At 43.3% G+C, this 16,149-nt stretch overlaps 1 protein-coding gene across 1 annotated transcript in view; it reads right to left on the minus strand.

Annotated features, from left to right (window-relative positions):
* The window catches only part of LOC128695245 (alpha-mannosidase 2C1-like), a 157,103-nt gene that overhangs the window by 75,273 nt on the left and 65,681 nt on the right, over positions 1 to 16,149 (minus strand). Inside the window, exon 6 of the mRNA XM_070095363.1 lies at positions 416 to 617. Coding sequence (XP_069951464.1) covers positions 416 to 617 — 202 coding nt within the window. The remainder of the gene's footprint in view (positions 1 to 415; positions 618 to 16,149) is intronic.

A 16,149-nucleotide genomic window follows, 5' to 3' on the forward strand; every position in this document is an offset into this window, starting at 1 on the left:
GCTAATGGGTCTGATGCCGTGCTCCTTAAGTGGATGTGACCTGACCTGACTAGGTTGAGTCATTGGCTTAAGCCGGTGGGAGACTTGGACCAGCCTCGCATGGGCTAGCAGGCCTGCTGCAGTGTTCCTTCTTTCTCATGTTCTTATGGATGGGAGGGTAGTACTGCCCCTGGATGGGAAGGTAGTACCATCACTGGATGGGAGGGCAGTACCGTCCCTGGATGGAAGGGTAGTATCATTCCTGGATGGGAGGGTAGTACCGTCCCTGGATGGGAGGGTAGTACCATCCCTGGATAGGAGAGCAGTACGACCTTGGATAGGTGGGTAATAATAATAATAATAATAATAATAATAATAATAATAATAATATAATGATAAATCTTCATTAGCATAAAAATCTAATGAGAGCACTTACCTGGGAGGCTACGAAGATGTGCTCAGGATAATCTTCCATGAGTTTGAGCTGAGAGGAGAAGCTGCGAGCCACCTTCCTCTTGGTCTCTGAGTACGGCCACAGCCAGGCAGAGTCTATGTGACAGTTACCTATGGCAGCCAAGGTGTGGGCTCGTTCGCCATTACCCTTGGCCAAGTATTGGTCGGCCAAGTCACTCGCCACGCTGTACAAAACACACAAATTATGTTAGTGATAATAAGTGGCAACTGTTTGTTATTATTGGAACAACAGGAAAGGAAATTTTAGACGATGTTGAAATCATCTGGCTACTTTCTTCAGAATGTTTGTAACCATCGCTTAGTTTCGTTTATCGTATGTGTTAGTGAATTGTTGCCATGTTAAAGAGACCTTTATTCATGTTAATTATATATAGAAAGGGATATATTTGTATGTTTGTATTACGGCTTATAACCGACATGGCCAGTCCTAGAATTCAGGCCAGCCTGGGGACCAGAATTAATGTTAGGCGGGTTGCACTGTGTGAGGGAAAAGTTCAATACATAGGAGTAGCGAGGGAGTGTATAGTAACAATAGTTTCATTGCTGGCTACTTGTTAAGGTAGGGTAAGTCCAGCTCCCGCTATTCCCCCCCTCCTTCTTTTCCCCGTCCCCGAAAGTGATAGTTTGATTGCCGGCTGCTTGTTAAGGTAGGGTCAGTCTAGCTCCCGCTATCCCTTCCCCTCCCACTTCCCCCCCCCCCCCGAAAGGTGATGTGTAGGGCTCCGGTCAAACAGTAAATCACTCGACTCACAGCTCCCAACACTACTGTAAGTACACGCCTGATCATATTTTAGTGGACTTATTGGTTGAAAGCTTCACTTCTGACCAATAATTAACTTAGTCCTTTCAGTCTTTATCTGTTAAATGTTTTAATAATCACCACATCTTTTAGGAATTGTACTTATCATGGAGAGTGATTTCTTAAGCAATGGGTAATCTGTCTCTCTTTACAGCTTGGAATGACAGAGAGGGTCAACTGCCAACCAACGAGAAGAATAGGAGACAGACTAACGTCCATGTTTAACCTATTTACCTGTTATGTAAGCCAACACAGGACCTAACCCCTCATCATAGCAGTGGTAACGAACCTGTGTTCCTGTCATCTCAAGTAATTATTCACGGCTACACTCTGTGAAGAACGAGCCGGTGGAGGTCACCAACACCTGCTACCCCCCCCCCCCCCCCACATCAGCAACGGCTACGATTTCAACAACACAGTGTCACCAACACCAGACACCCCATTACCACGATACAGTGGACCCCCGCATACCGATTTTAATCCGTGCAAGAGGGGTCATTGTTATGCGAAATAATCGGTATGCGAATGAATTTTCCCCATAAGAAATAATGGAAATCAAATTAATCCGTGCAAGACACCCAAAAGTATGAAAAAAAAAATTTTACCACATGAAATATACATTATCCCACACACAAAGAGAAGGATACATGCACAATAGTAGAGTAGTACATGCACAGTATATATTGTGCATGTACTAGTCTACTAAATGAAGAATAAATGACACTTACCTTTATTGAAGATGCAGCAATGACTGATGAGACACTGTGTCCTGGGAGTGCCTTTTCCTCCTGAGTACTGTAGGTCCTGTTTGGCATTTTCTTCCAGAACAGGCCTTATCACACTGTGTATGCCACTACGATTCTTAAATCTCTCAAACCAACCTTTGCTGGCTTTAAATTCACCAATATGAGCACTAGTTCCAGGCATTTTTCCCTGTTCACCTGGGTGTTAGTCGACTTGTGTGGGTTGCATCCTGGGAGACAAGATTAAGGACCCCAATGGAAATAAGTTAGACAGTCTTCGATGACACTGACTTTTTTGGGTTATCCTGGGTGGCAAATCCTCTGGGGTTAATTGTTTCTTGGTATTCTCAATAAGCCACACCAACAACGGTGCTACAGCAGCAGCAGCAGCTGACGGTGGTACAGCAGCAACAGACGATGCTACAGCAGCAGCAGACGATGCTACAGCAGCAGCAGCAGCTGACGGTGGTACAGCAGCAACAGACGATGCTACAGCAGCAGCAGATGATGCTACAGCAGCAGCAGCAGCTGACGGTGGTACAGCAGCAACAGACGATGCTACAGCAGCAGCAGACGATGCTACAGCAGCAGCAGCAGCTGACGGTGGTACAGCAGCAACAGACGATACTACAGCAGCAGCAGACGATGCTACAGCAGCAGCTGACGGTGGTACAGCAGCAACAGACGATGCTACAGCAGCAGCAGACGATGCTACAGCAGCAGCAGACGATGCTACAGCAGCAGCAGACGATGCTACAGCACCAGCAGCAGCTGACGGTGGTACAGCAGCAACAGACGATGCTACAGCAGCAGCAGACGATGCTACAGCAGCAGCAGACAATGCTACAGCAGCAGCAGCAGCTGACGGTGGTACAGCAGCAACAGACGATGCTATAGCAGCAGCAGACGATGCTACAGCAGCAGCAGCAGCTGATGGTGGTACAGCAGCAACAGACGATGCTACAGCAGCAGCAGACGATGCTACAGCAGCAGCAGACGATGCTACAGCAGCAGCAGCAGCTGACGGTGGTACAGCAGCAACAGACGATGCTATAGCAGCAGCAGACGATGCTACAGCAGCAGCAGACGATGCTACAGCACCAGCAGCAGCTGACGGTGGTACAGCAGCAACAGACGATGCTACAGCAGCAGCAGACGATGCTACAGCAGCAGCAGACGATGCTACAGCAGCAGCAGCAGCAGCAGCAGACGGTGGTACAGCAGCAACAGACGATGCAACAGCAGCAGCAGACGATGCTACAGCAGCAACAGACGATGTTACAGCAGCAGCAGATGATGCTACAGCAGCAGCAGCAGCTGACAGTGCAGCAGCAGCTGTACCACCAATAGTAGCGATGGTTGATTGGGGTTTATTATACAACCTGGCCAGCTCGGAGACACGCACTCCACTTTCATACTTATCAATGATCTTTTTCTTCATCTCTATTGTAATTCTCACCCTTATTGCTGTAGGGTTGGCACTAGAAGCTTTCTTGGGGCCCATGGTCACTTATTTTCCAGAAAAAGCACCGAAAACACTGTAATAATACGAAATATTCCGATTGTATGCTTGGATGTTACCGCGGAGGCTGGCTGGTAAACAATGCCACCGGCGGAACATGTGAGCGTGGCTCAGGCCGCACATTGGACGCGTCTCGGACGAAAATCGGTGAGCGGGTTTTTAAGCGGTATGTGAGGCAAAATTTTTGCGATTAAAGTAAGCAGTATGCGGATTAATCGCTATGTGATGCCATCGGTATGCGGGGGTCCACTGTATACCTATATTAGCGTTGAGTTCAAATGTAATTTTTTTTCATTTCATTTTTCATTTTTCTTTCAATTAGGACACCCATTCATGTTTTATTGTTTTACATTTTCCGTTTCTAAATAATAAAGTGTTTATCATTGTCTGTTATTATTTCTTTTTCTATTCATTAATTTTCCTGAGGAGGAGCCAGCCTTGGTAATACTGACTGAAGTTGTTACAGGGCTGAGTAAGCCTTCACAAGTGGCGACCTTGCCAGGATTAACTCTACTGAATCAATATTCAATTCCATCTCGAATCTACCATTGGAACTTCAACGCCGCATACCACAGACGGTTACCACCAGCCATGAGTAATCATTCTCTATGGTAGGACTACAGTACAGGTATTTAAAAGATTTGGTGATTGTTATAGTCTCAATTTATTGTAAGTCAGGCAGGATATAATATTTAATTCTGCCACCTTTTCGAGCTTGAAACACTTTGGAGGATTAGACTCTAGGGACCCAAGATTTTCCAGTGACAATTTGTTTCATTGAGCTCTTTATTTTATCAAGGGAACTGTCGTAGGACACTCTTGATTTGTTGGCGAGAAGATTGGATGGTCAAGTGACCCCATTCTACTTACTGTTTGCTCGGAGCCGGCATAGAACCCTTCATTTTAATTAATACATATTGTTTAATTGAAGTAGGGATCGAGCCCTCTGGTTTATTTACAGTTTGAGCTGAGCAGGAATTGAACCCTCCGTTTTCTTTAAAACCCGTTTCATTTCCCCTGATAGTTTAAGTTATTCTTGCAAGTATGGAGGAATATCAGTTTTGGATGAACGCTGGAAGTAAGTTAGGAATAACAGGGAAAAATTTAGAATCTTTCATTAGTGCTAAGATCCAGGAAAGACTTGAAAGAAAGAGAATTGAGAGAGAAGAGAGACAGAAAGGGAAAGAGAAGAGAATAAAGAGAGAGAAAGAATAGGGAGAGAGAATCAAGAAAGACAGTTAGAAAGAGAAAGAGAGGATAAAAAGGAGAGAGATTGAATTGAAAGAGAAAACCAAGATAGACAGAAAGGGAGAGAGAAGACAAAAAGGAGCGTGATAGACTTGATCGTGAGGAGACAGCTAGAGTACGTGAGGAACAAGCTAAAGTACGTGAGGAACAAGTTAAATTAAGAGAACTTGAGGAAAGAGCAAAGGATAGAGAAGTTGAGGAAAAAGCTAGAGAACATGAGGAAAAAAGCTAGAGAACTTGAGTTAACAGAGAGAGAAAAGGATCACGAGCTCGAAAAAGCTCGCCTTGAATTAGAGAATAAAAAGTTAACTCTTACACAACAACAATTAGAGGAAGGAGTAATTGAGCATCATGCAGCTAGTGCACATATTCCAACACCTAATTTACCTCCCCTCACAGAAGGTGAAGACATTACTTCATACATCATCAGGTTTGAAAATACCGCTACCTTCTGTGAATGGCCTGCTGACACCTGGGCTACCAGGTTAGGAAAGTTATTTTCTGGTACAGCCTTGAATATCTATGCAACTTTGTCGCAGGATATCATATGTAATTATAACCTACTGAAGAAGACAATCCTTAAAGCATATCAAAAAACCACTAATTCTTACAGGAAAGATTTCAGGTATGCCACCTTACAGCCTGGCCAGAACTTTCAGCAGTTACAGGCAACACTCTTTCGTTTGTTCGACTTTTGGATAGAGAGTTCAGGAATTGATCACAGTTATGAATCTCTTAGAAACTTAATGGTTGCTGACCAGTTCCTGACAGCTCTTCCCCACCAGATACGAACATTCATTAGAGAACGTAATCTGATTAAAGCTGAAGAAGTTGTTGAGGCCACTGACTTGTATGCTGAGGCTCACAATTCCTATAAAGACCTAAAGGGATCAAACCCTAAGGGCAAGGGTTCATCAGACCTTAAGAAATCAAAGCCTCTAGTGGAAAATAAAGTAACTTCTTTTATTCCTGTTTGTCATTTGTGTGGTGGTAAGGGACATAAATGTCCAGATTGTCCTTCTAAGAAGGTCCAAAAAGTTGGAAGATGTTTTAAAGACTGTAATGACCAAGCACCCTTCTGTTCAGGAACAGTTAATGGACTTAATGTATCTACCATTTTACGAGACACTGGATGCACATGTATAGTCATTTCTGATAAGCTGTTCCCTAATCTTAAAGAAACTCATTCCTCTGCTATACTTTCAGACTACTTGGGCCGTACAGACACTTTTCCTACCATCCGTTGTTACATTAGGTCTAAATGGTTCACAGGTTGGTCTGAAGCCGTACTAGCTCCCATCACTTCTTGCTCCGTACTAATTTTTTATTATCACACTGGCCGATTCCCACCAAGGCAGGGTGGCCAAAAAAAGAAAAACTTTCACCATCATTCACTCCATCACTGTCTTGCCAGAAGGGTGCTTTACACTACAGTTTTTAAACTGCAACATTAACACCCCTCCTTCAGAGTGCAGGCACTGTACTTCCCATCTCCAGGACTCAAGTCCGTACTAATAGGTAATGTAAAAGGTGCCATTCTTCCTTCTGAGATTGACCTTTCATCACCAAAGATGGACATAAGTGTTTCAGATCCTCTTCCTGTAATGGACATAAGTGTTTCAGATCCTCTTCCTGTAGAGTCAGAGAAGGCCCTCGAAAGTTCAGATGAGACAATGTCTCGCGAGATTCATGTGGGATTAAAAACCAGTGATGCTACTCTCGAAAGCGAGGTAGTAGGATCACCGGTTCACTTGTTAGATGAAAGTGAAGATATCACATCCGATACTATAAAAGTCTTGACTAGGGCTCAGACCAAAGCCCAGGCTTCTCCTACTGTCCATCCTTTGATTTTCCCTGACTTCAAGCCTTCAGATATATCAAAGAACTCCTTTGTCAATTTACAAAGTAATTGCCCTTCTCTTCAGAATTGCCATAATGCCGCTAAACAAAATCAAGTTATTCAAAGGAAAAACTTTTCATATAAATTTGAATATATAAAAGGTATCTTGTACAAGTCAGTATTCAAATTAAATTCAGATGAGATAGACTATTCCATCTTAGTTGTTCCAAGTCAATGCAGAGAGACTGTTCTTAAAATGGTTCATGACCTGCCAGTGGCCGGACATTTCTCGCATCGTAAAACCTTAAATAAAATTAGGGAAACCTATTTTTGGCCAAAAATGTCCTCAGATGTCACTACCTATTGTAGATCGTGTAAAGTTTGCCAACTGTCATCCTCCTGAGGTACCAGGGGAGTACCTATGGTCAAAATGCCAATCTTTACAGAACCGTTTGAAAGAGTAGCTATTGACATCGTTGGTCCTTTATCTCCACTTTCATCTGGGGGACATAGATATATATTAACATTAGTTGATTATGCTTCGAGTTTCCCTGAAGCCGAACCCTTAAAGACCATATCTACTACAGAGGTGGCTGAAGCCCTTTTGTCCATCTTCTCCAGAGTGGGCATCCCTAGAGAAATTTTGTCTGACCGTGGGACACAATTTACATCTGACTTAATGCAACATCTATACCAACTTCTGGGAGTGAAGCCTCTCTTCACCACACCCTATCATCCTAGCTGTAATGGGAGGATTGAGCGCCAGCATTCGATTCTCAAGTCCATTTTAAGGAAACTTTGCTCCCTTAAACCTAAGGAGTGGCATCGTTACCTACCCTGTGCTTTGTTTGCCATGAGGGAAGTTCCCAGTGACTCTTTGGGGTTTTCACCATTTGAACTTCTCTATGGTAGACAGGCCAGAGGTCCATTGTCCATCCTTCATGACTTATGGACTAATGAAGAGGTAAATGCTGAGGTTCAGTCTTTTTACCAGTTTCTCCTTGACCTTAGATCCAAACTTGAGGAGACCTCTGACATAGTTTCAAAAAACCTAAGCTTGTCAATGGACCAGTACAAAACCCATTTTGATTCCAAAAGTCAGAGGAGAAGTTTTAAAGTAGGGGATGAAGTTTTGGAACTTTTGCCTATCAAGTCAAATAAATTATTAGTAGCATGGAAAGGTCCATATAAAGTATTAAAAATTTGTGGGAAAGTTGACTACCTCACAGAAGTCAAGGGGAAACCTAAGCTTTATCATATCAACATCCTTAAGAAATATTACCGAAGAAATTCGGTTAACTGCCTTAATAACTTTGACTTAGTTTTTCCATACGAACTTGATAAGACAACTGAAGAATGTAAGGTGTGTGTAACTGACACCTCTAACTTAGACTATGATGAAGAACTACATGACTTGGTGACTCTTGACCACTCGGGCACAACCAACATTAATATTAATGAATCTTTGGATGACCATAAGAGACATGAACTACTTCAATGTGTGAGTAACTTTTCAGACATCTTTACTGATATTCCAGGTGTTACCTCCACGGTAGTCCATAAGATTGACTTATTGACGGACAATCCGATCAAACGGAAATTATACCCAGTTCCAGTTCACCTTAGGGATGCATTTGACCGAGAGGTAGACAAATTATTAAAACTAAAGATCATTGAACCTTCAGTATCTGCATATTGCTCACCAGTAGTCATGGTTAAGAAGGAGGATAATTCATATAGACTTGCTATTGACTTCAGAGGCCTTAATGCTATAACTCGGTGGGATGCTGAACCTATGCCCTTAATAGATAGCGATCTACACAAATTTTATGATGCGTCTTCTTTTCAGAGATTGATATTGCACAGGCATATCATCGAGTAATGTTAGAACCTTCTTCTAAGCAGTACACTGCTATTCCTACCCACCAAGAACTGATGCAGTATAGAACTATGCCCTTCGGTTTGGTAACTGCCTGTGCTACCTACGTGAGACTGATGAAAAAGGTCTTGGGTAATATGCCAAATGTTTCAGTTTATTTTGATAACATTTACGTAATGACATCCACGTGGGGCGAACATATCCAAACATTAACATCAGTTTTGCGTAGGTTACACTCACATGGTCCCACTGCCAAGCCGAAGAAATGCTTCCTTGGGTATAACAAGATTAGATATCTTGGACTGATACTTTCTAATAACTCTCTGCAGCCTCTCCCCAGTAAGATCAAAGCTTTATTAGAATTTAAATTCCCCAAAGCCAAGAAGCTCATGCGTAGCTTTCTTGGTTCTGTAAATTTTTATGCACGGTTTATCCCGAACCTTACTGATCTTACAGGCATCTTATCCGACTTCCTTAAAGAGTCTGTGAAGGAACCTCTTGAACTTTATGACGTAGCTCAGGAAAAGTTTAATGAGATTAAAAGTATCTTTTCGAAAGACCCTATACTTAAGATTCCAGATATTAATAAAACGTTTTGTTTAAGAACTGATGCCTCCAATACTGGCTTAGGTGCGGTGCTACTACAATACCATGATGGTACTCCCTTCCCTGTATGCTTCCTAAGCCGGAAACTCCTTCTCGCAGAAACGAGATACTCCACCATAGAAAAGGAATGTTTGGCCCTTGTGTGGGGTATCTCCAAACTTAAATTTTATTTACTGGGAAAAGAATTCATTTTAGAAACGGACCACAAACCTTTGATATACCTAGAAACTTTTAAGGGAACCAACAGTCGCCTCTTGAGGTTGACATTGGCACTCCAGGCTTTTAAGTTCCATATTGTGTATATCAATGGTTCATCCAATTATTTCTCTGACTGGTTAAGTTGTGACAGTCAGCAGAAGATTTGTTGCCTTACGTGGCTTCCACAAGTTAGAACTTTTTCCTCGCCTATTCTTCTTATACTCCTTGACTATAAGTCTTGGTATAGGGGAGTGTGAGGGAAAAGTTCAATAGATAGGAGTAGCGAGGGAGTGTACAGTAACAAGTTTCATTGCCGGCTACTTGTTAAGGTAGGGTCAGTCTAGCTCCTGCTATCCCTTCCCCTCCCTCTCCCCCCCCCCGAAAGGTGACGTGTGGGGCTCCAGTCAAACAGTAAATCACTCGACTCACAGCTCCCAACACTACTGTAAGTACATGCCTGATCATATTTTAGTGGACTTATTGGTTGAAAGCTTCACTTTTGACCAATAATTAACTTAGTCCTTTCAGTCTTTATCTGTTAAATGTTTTAAAAATCACCACATCTTTTAGGTATTGTACTTATCATGGAGAGTGATTTCTTAAGCAGTGGGTAATCTGTCTCTCTTTACAGCTTGGAATGACAGAGGGGGTCACCTGCCAACCAACGAGAAGAATAGAAGGAGACGGACTAACGTCCTGAGACGTCCCATGTTTAACCTATTTACCTGTTATGTAAGCCAACACAGGACCTAACCCCTCATCATAGCAGTGGTAATGAACCTGTGTTCCTGTCATCTGAAGTAATTATTCACGGCTACACTCTGTGAAGAACGAGCCAGTGGAGGTCACCAACACCTGCTACCCCCCCCACATCAGCAACGGCTACGATTTCAACAACACAGTGTCACCAACACCTGACACCCCATTACCACGATATACCTATATTAGCATTGAGTTCAAATGTAATTTTTTTTCATTTCATTTTTCATTTTTCTTTCAATTAGGATACCCATTCATTTTTATTGTTTTACATTTTCCGTTTCTAAATAATAAAGTGCTTATCATTGTCTGTTATTATTTCTTTTTCTATTCATTAATTTTCCTGAGGAGGAGCCAGCCTTGGTAATACTGACTGAAGTTGTTACAGAGCTGAGTAAGCCTTCACACACTGATATTTGTACCGCCCGTAAGGTTGGTATCCAAACAGAGGAGAATTATTATATTATAATCATGGAGGAGCGCTAAACCCGTAGAATTATACAGCACATATGAGGGGATGGAAGGTATTCAAGCTCAATTCAGGGAGCTGGAGCACAGACCCAATTCCCTAGATCAAGAGCCCTTCACCAGCATCAGGAAACCTCCCTTGAGGAGTCAAATGGGAGGAGAATGTGGTGGATGTTATGGATAACATGTCTAGAGTGGTGTACATAGGGTATGGTAGGTATGGCATGTGCCCTGGGTGCCACTTGAAGGGGGGCACCACTAAGCAGTTTCTATTAAAATCAGATAAGCCATCCTAAGATAGTGCAAAAGGAATTTTCTTCAAATGTATGATCTGTCTTTTTCTATCATTGGTGAGAAAGCACTAGGTTGGCTACATTGTTAAACCACTTATATGTATAAATAAATTAGTAGGTAAAAATACAGTGCTGGGAGCTACATGACCACATACCTCACAGTACCAACTGGTAGTAAGAGGTAGATGAGGAGGAATTCAGGTCAGATAAACCAGAGAATGATATTAAAAGTGAGGCTGCAAGAGAGAATGTGGACATGACAGGGGAGGGGGGGTGGGAAGATGGTGGTGGTGGTGATGTTGAGTTTACTGACAAGATTGAAGATGACACTGAACCTAGTGAACTGGATGGTGTCGATGAACCTCGAAGTGTCATACATAAAGTGACTGAATAGCAAAACTTCCAAAAACATTCAAAGTCTGACAAGGATACCAGAAAAAAACAATTCTGCCTGACGTGTTAAGAACAGAAATAATAAAGCTGGGATTGAAGTATTTCCAGAACAGCGACGGGCCTTTCCTACCAACAAATAACCACTCATTGAACGAAACTTGGTTCAAAAGGAAACTGGGAAATAGTTGTGGTGAGGCAGTGACTCACTCATGGCTGGTCAGTTACCCTTCTAAAATGTGTGCATTTTGTGTCTGTTGTCTTCTCTATTCCTGGTCAGACCATCATCCTCACTGGAGCAGGAAAGTGGATTCAATCAGTGGAAAGCACCAGAAAGAATTAGTGTTCATGAGAATGCTACGAATCATCAGAGTGCTTCACACAGTGGAAAGAAATGGAAAGAAATTTAGCTGAAAACAGGGGAGTTATTGAGGTGGAACTTCAGTCACAGACTGAGAAGGAAAAGCAGAAGTGGTGTGATATCTTGACGAGAATCCTTCACTGCATAAAATTCCTTGTGACTCAGAGCCTGGCTTTGTGAGGACACAGAGTCACTTCAACTGGACGACGACTCAATGTGGGAAATTTCATTGGCTTACTGAAACCACCTCACGAGTGAGGTGTTCTTTCATGACCTCACTCATGAGGAAATTAATCCTGGATCCACGTTTTATCTTTCACCGGGAGTCCAGAACGAATTCATCCATGTGATGGCATCCACTGTTCGCCAGAGGTTACTGAGAAGCATTCATATACAGTGGACCCCCGCATAGCGACTTTAATCCGTGCAAGAGGGCTGATTGTTATGCGAAATGTTCGGTATGCGAATGAATTTTCCCCATAAGAAATAATGGAAATCAAATTAATCCGTGCAAGACACCCAAAAGTATGAAAAAAAAATTTTTACCACATGAAATATACATTTTCCTACACACAAAGAGAAGGATACATGCACAATAGTAGAGTAGTACATGCACAATATATATTGTGCATGTACTACTCTACTAAATGAAGAATAACTGACACTTACCTTTACTGAAGATGCAGCAATGACTGATGAGACACTGTGTCCTGGGAGTGCCTTTTCCTCCTGAGTACTGTAGGTCCTGTTTGGCATTTTCTTCCAGAACAGGCCTTATCACACTGAGTATGCCACTACGATTCTTAAATCTCTCAAACCAACCTTTGCTGGCTTTAAATTCACCAATATGAGCACTAGTTCCAGGCATTTTTCCCTGTTCACCTGGGTGTTAGTCGACTGGTGTGGGTTGCATCCTGGGAGACAAGATTAAGGACCCCAATGGAAATAAGTTAGACAGTCTTCGATGACACTGACTTTTTTGGGTTATCCTGGGTGGCAAATCCTCTGGGGTTAATTGTTTCTTGGTATATTCTCAATAAGCCACACCAACAACGGTGCTACAGCAGCAGCAGCAGCTGACGGTGGTACAACAGCAACAGACGATGCTACAGCAGCAACAGACGATGCTACAGCAGCAGCAGACGATGCTACAGCAGCAGCAGACGATGCTACAGCAGCAGCAGACGATGCTACAGCAGCAGCAGACGATGCTACAGCAGCAGCAGACGATGCTACAGCAGCAGCAGACGATGCTACAGCAGCAGCAGACGATGCTACAGCAGCAGCAGACGATGCTACAGCAGCAGCAGACGATGCTACAGCAGCAGCAGTATGCTACAGCAGCAGCAGACAGCTGACGGTGGTACAACAGCAGCAGCAGCTGACAGTGCAGCAGCAGCTGACAGTGCAGCAGCAGCTGACGGTGGTACAGCAGCAGCTGTACCACCAATAGTAGCGATGGTTGATTGGGGTTTATTATACAACCTGGCCAGCTCGGAGACACGCACTCCACTTTCATACTTATCAATGATCTTTTTCTTCATCTCTATAGTAATTCTCACCCTTATTGCTGTAGGGTTGGCACTAGAAGCTTTCTTGGGGCCCATGGTCACTTATTTTCCAGAAAAAATCACCAAAAACACTGTAATAATACGAAATGTTCCGATTGTATGCTTGGATGTTACCGCGGAGGCTGGCTGGTAAACAATGCCACCAGCGGAACATGTGAGCGTGGCTCAGGCCGCACATTGGACGCGTCTCAGACGAAGAGCGGTGAGTGGGTTTTTGGGCGGTATGCGAGGCAAAATTTTTGCGAAAAAAGCGAGCGGTATGCGGATTGTACGGTATGCGATGCGTGCGGTATGCGGGGGTCCACTGTATTATGTTGTTGAAGTTGAATTTGGTGAAGGCACCTTCGTAAATGATGTCATTTTGCTAGTCAGGAGCATACACGTCTGTTCATCGATTAGGTTGTGATATGAGTACAGTGGACCCCCACATAACGTTGGCATCGCATAGCGTTAAATCTGCATAGCGATACATTTTATCGCTAAAATTTTGCCTCGCATAGCGCTAAAAAATTCGCTCAGCGCGATTCGTCCGAGACGCGTCCATGCAGCCTGAGCCAGCCTCACTTGTTCTGCCAGTGGCAATATTTTACAAGCCAGCCTCCGCGGTAACATTCAAGCATACAATCGGAACATTTCGTACTATTACAGCCTTTTTATAGTGATTTCACCTGAAAAATAAGAGACCATGGGCCCCAAGAAAGCTTCTAGTGCCAATCCTACAGGAATGCTAAGTGTGAAAGTGGAGTGCATGTCTCCGAGCTGGCCAGGTTGTATAGTAAACCCCAATCAACCATCGCTACTATCGTGTCCAAGAGAACGGCAATTAAGGAAGCTGTTCTTGCCAAAGGTGCAACTGTGCTTTCGAAACAAAGATCGCAAGTGATAGAATTTGTTGAGAGACTGTTATTGGTGTGGATAAACGAAAAACAGATTGCAGGAGATAGCATCTCTCAAGCGATCATAAGTGAAAAGGCTATGAAGTTGCACGATGATTTAATTAAAAAAATGCCTGCAACACATGGTGATGTGAGTGAATTTAAGGCCAGCAAAGGTTGGTTTGAGAGATTTAAGAGGCGTAGTGGCATACATAGTGTGATAAGGCATGGTGAGGCTGCCAGTTCGGACCAAAAAGCAGCTGAAAAATATGTGCAGGAATTCAAGGAGTACATGGACAGTGAAGGACTGAAACCTGAACAAGTGTTTAATTGTGATGAAACAGGCCTGTTTTCGAAGAAAATGCCAAGCAGGACCTACATTACTCAGGAGGAAAGGCACTCCCAGGACATAAGCCTATGAAAGACACTCTTAGTCTTCTCATGTGTGCCAATGCTAGTGGTGATTGCAAAGTGAAGCCTTTATTAGTGTATCACTCTGAAACTCCCAGAGCGTTCAGGCAAAAGAATATCCTCAAGGCTAATTTGTGTGTGCTGTGGAGGGCAAACACTAAGGCATGGGTCACTAGGGACTTTTTCTATGACTGGTTACACCAAGCATTTGCCCCCACTGTGAAAAATTACCTAACTGAAAAGAAATTAGACCTTAAGTGCCTCCTGGTGTTAGACAATGCCCCTGGTCATCCTACAGACTTGGCAGAGCGACTTTATGGGGACATGAGCTTCATTAAGGTGAAGTTTTTGCCTCCTAATACCACTCCTCTCCTGCAGCCCATGGACCAGCAGGTCATTGCAAACTTCAAAAAACTGTATACAAAAGCTCTGTTTGAAAGGTGCTTTGTAGTGACCTCAGAAACTCAATTGACTCTAAGAGAGTTTTGGAGAGATCACTTTAATATCCTCAATTGTGTAAACCTTATAGGTAAGGCTTGGGAGGGAGTGACTAAGAGGACCTTGAACTCTGCTTGGAAGAAACTGTGGCCAGAATGTGTAGACCAAAGGGATTTTGAAGGATTCGAGGCTAACCATGAGAATCCTATGCCAGTTGAGGAATCAATTGTGGCATTGGGGAAGTCCTTGGGGTTGGAGGTTAGTGGGGAGGATGTGGAAGAGTTTGTGGAGGAGGACCACGAAGAACTAACCACTGATGAGTTGCTAGATCAACTTCAACAGCAAGAGGCCACACCTGAGAAAATTGCTTCGGAGGAGGGGAGAGAGAAATTGAAGAAGTTGCCTACTTCAAAGATTAAGGAAATCTGTGCAAAGTGGCTTGAAGTGCAAACCTTCATGGATGCAAATCACCCTCAAACAGCTATTGCAAGCCGCCGTGCTAGTGACTATTACACTGACACTGTTGTGAAACACTTTAGGAAAGTCATAAAGGAATGAGAGGTACAGGCCACTATGGACAGATATGTTGTGCGACAGAAGTCCAGTGACTCTGAAGCTGGTCCTAGTGGCATTAAAAGAAGAAGGGAAGCAACCCCAGAAAAGGACTTGACACCTCAAGTCCTAATGGAAGGGGATTCCCCATCTAAACACTAAAACCATCCAGTCTCTCCTCCTCCCATCCCATCAATCATCACCACATCTTCAATAAAGGTAAGTGTCATGTAACTGTGCATGTTTTCTTAAGTTTGTGTGTATTAAAATTAATATTTCATATTTTATTTATTATCACACTGGCCGATTCCCACCAAGGCAGGGTGGCCCGAAAAAGAAAAACTTTCACCATCATTCACTCCATCACTGTCTTGCAAGAAGGGTGCTTTACACTACAGTTTTTAAACTGCAACATAAACACCCCTCCTTCAGAGTGCAGGCACTGTACTTCCCATCTCCAGGACTCAAGTCCGGCCTGCCGGTTTCCCTGAACCCCTTCATAAATGTTACTTAGCTCACACTCCAACAGCACGTCAAGTATTAAAAACCATTTGTCTCCATTCACTCATATCAAACACGCTCACGCATGCCTACTGGAAGTCCAAGCCCCTCGCACACAAAACCTCCTTTACTCCCTCACTCCAACCTTTCCTAGGCCGACCCCTACCCCGCCTTCCTTCCACTACAGACTGATACACTCTTGAAGTTATTCTGTTTCGCTCCATTCTCTCCACATGTCCGAA

Source organism: Cherax quadricarinatus, chromosome 50 (assembly GCF_038502225.1).
Source record: "Cherax quadricarinatus isolate ZL_2023a chromosome 50, ASM3850222v1, whole genome shotgun sequence".
Taxonomy (NCBI): domain Eukaryota; kingdom Metazoa; phylum Arthropoda; class Malacostraca; order Decapoda; family Parastacidae; genus Cherax; species Cherax quadricarinatus.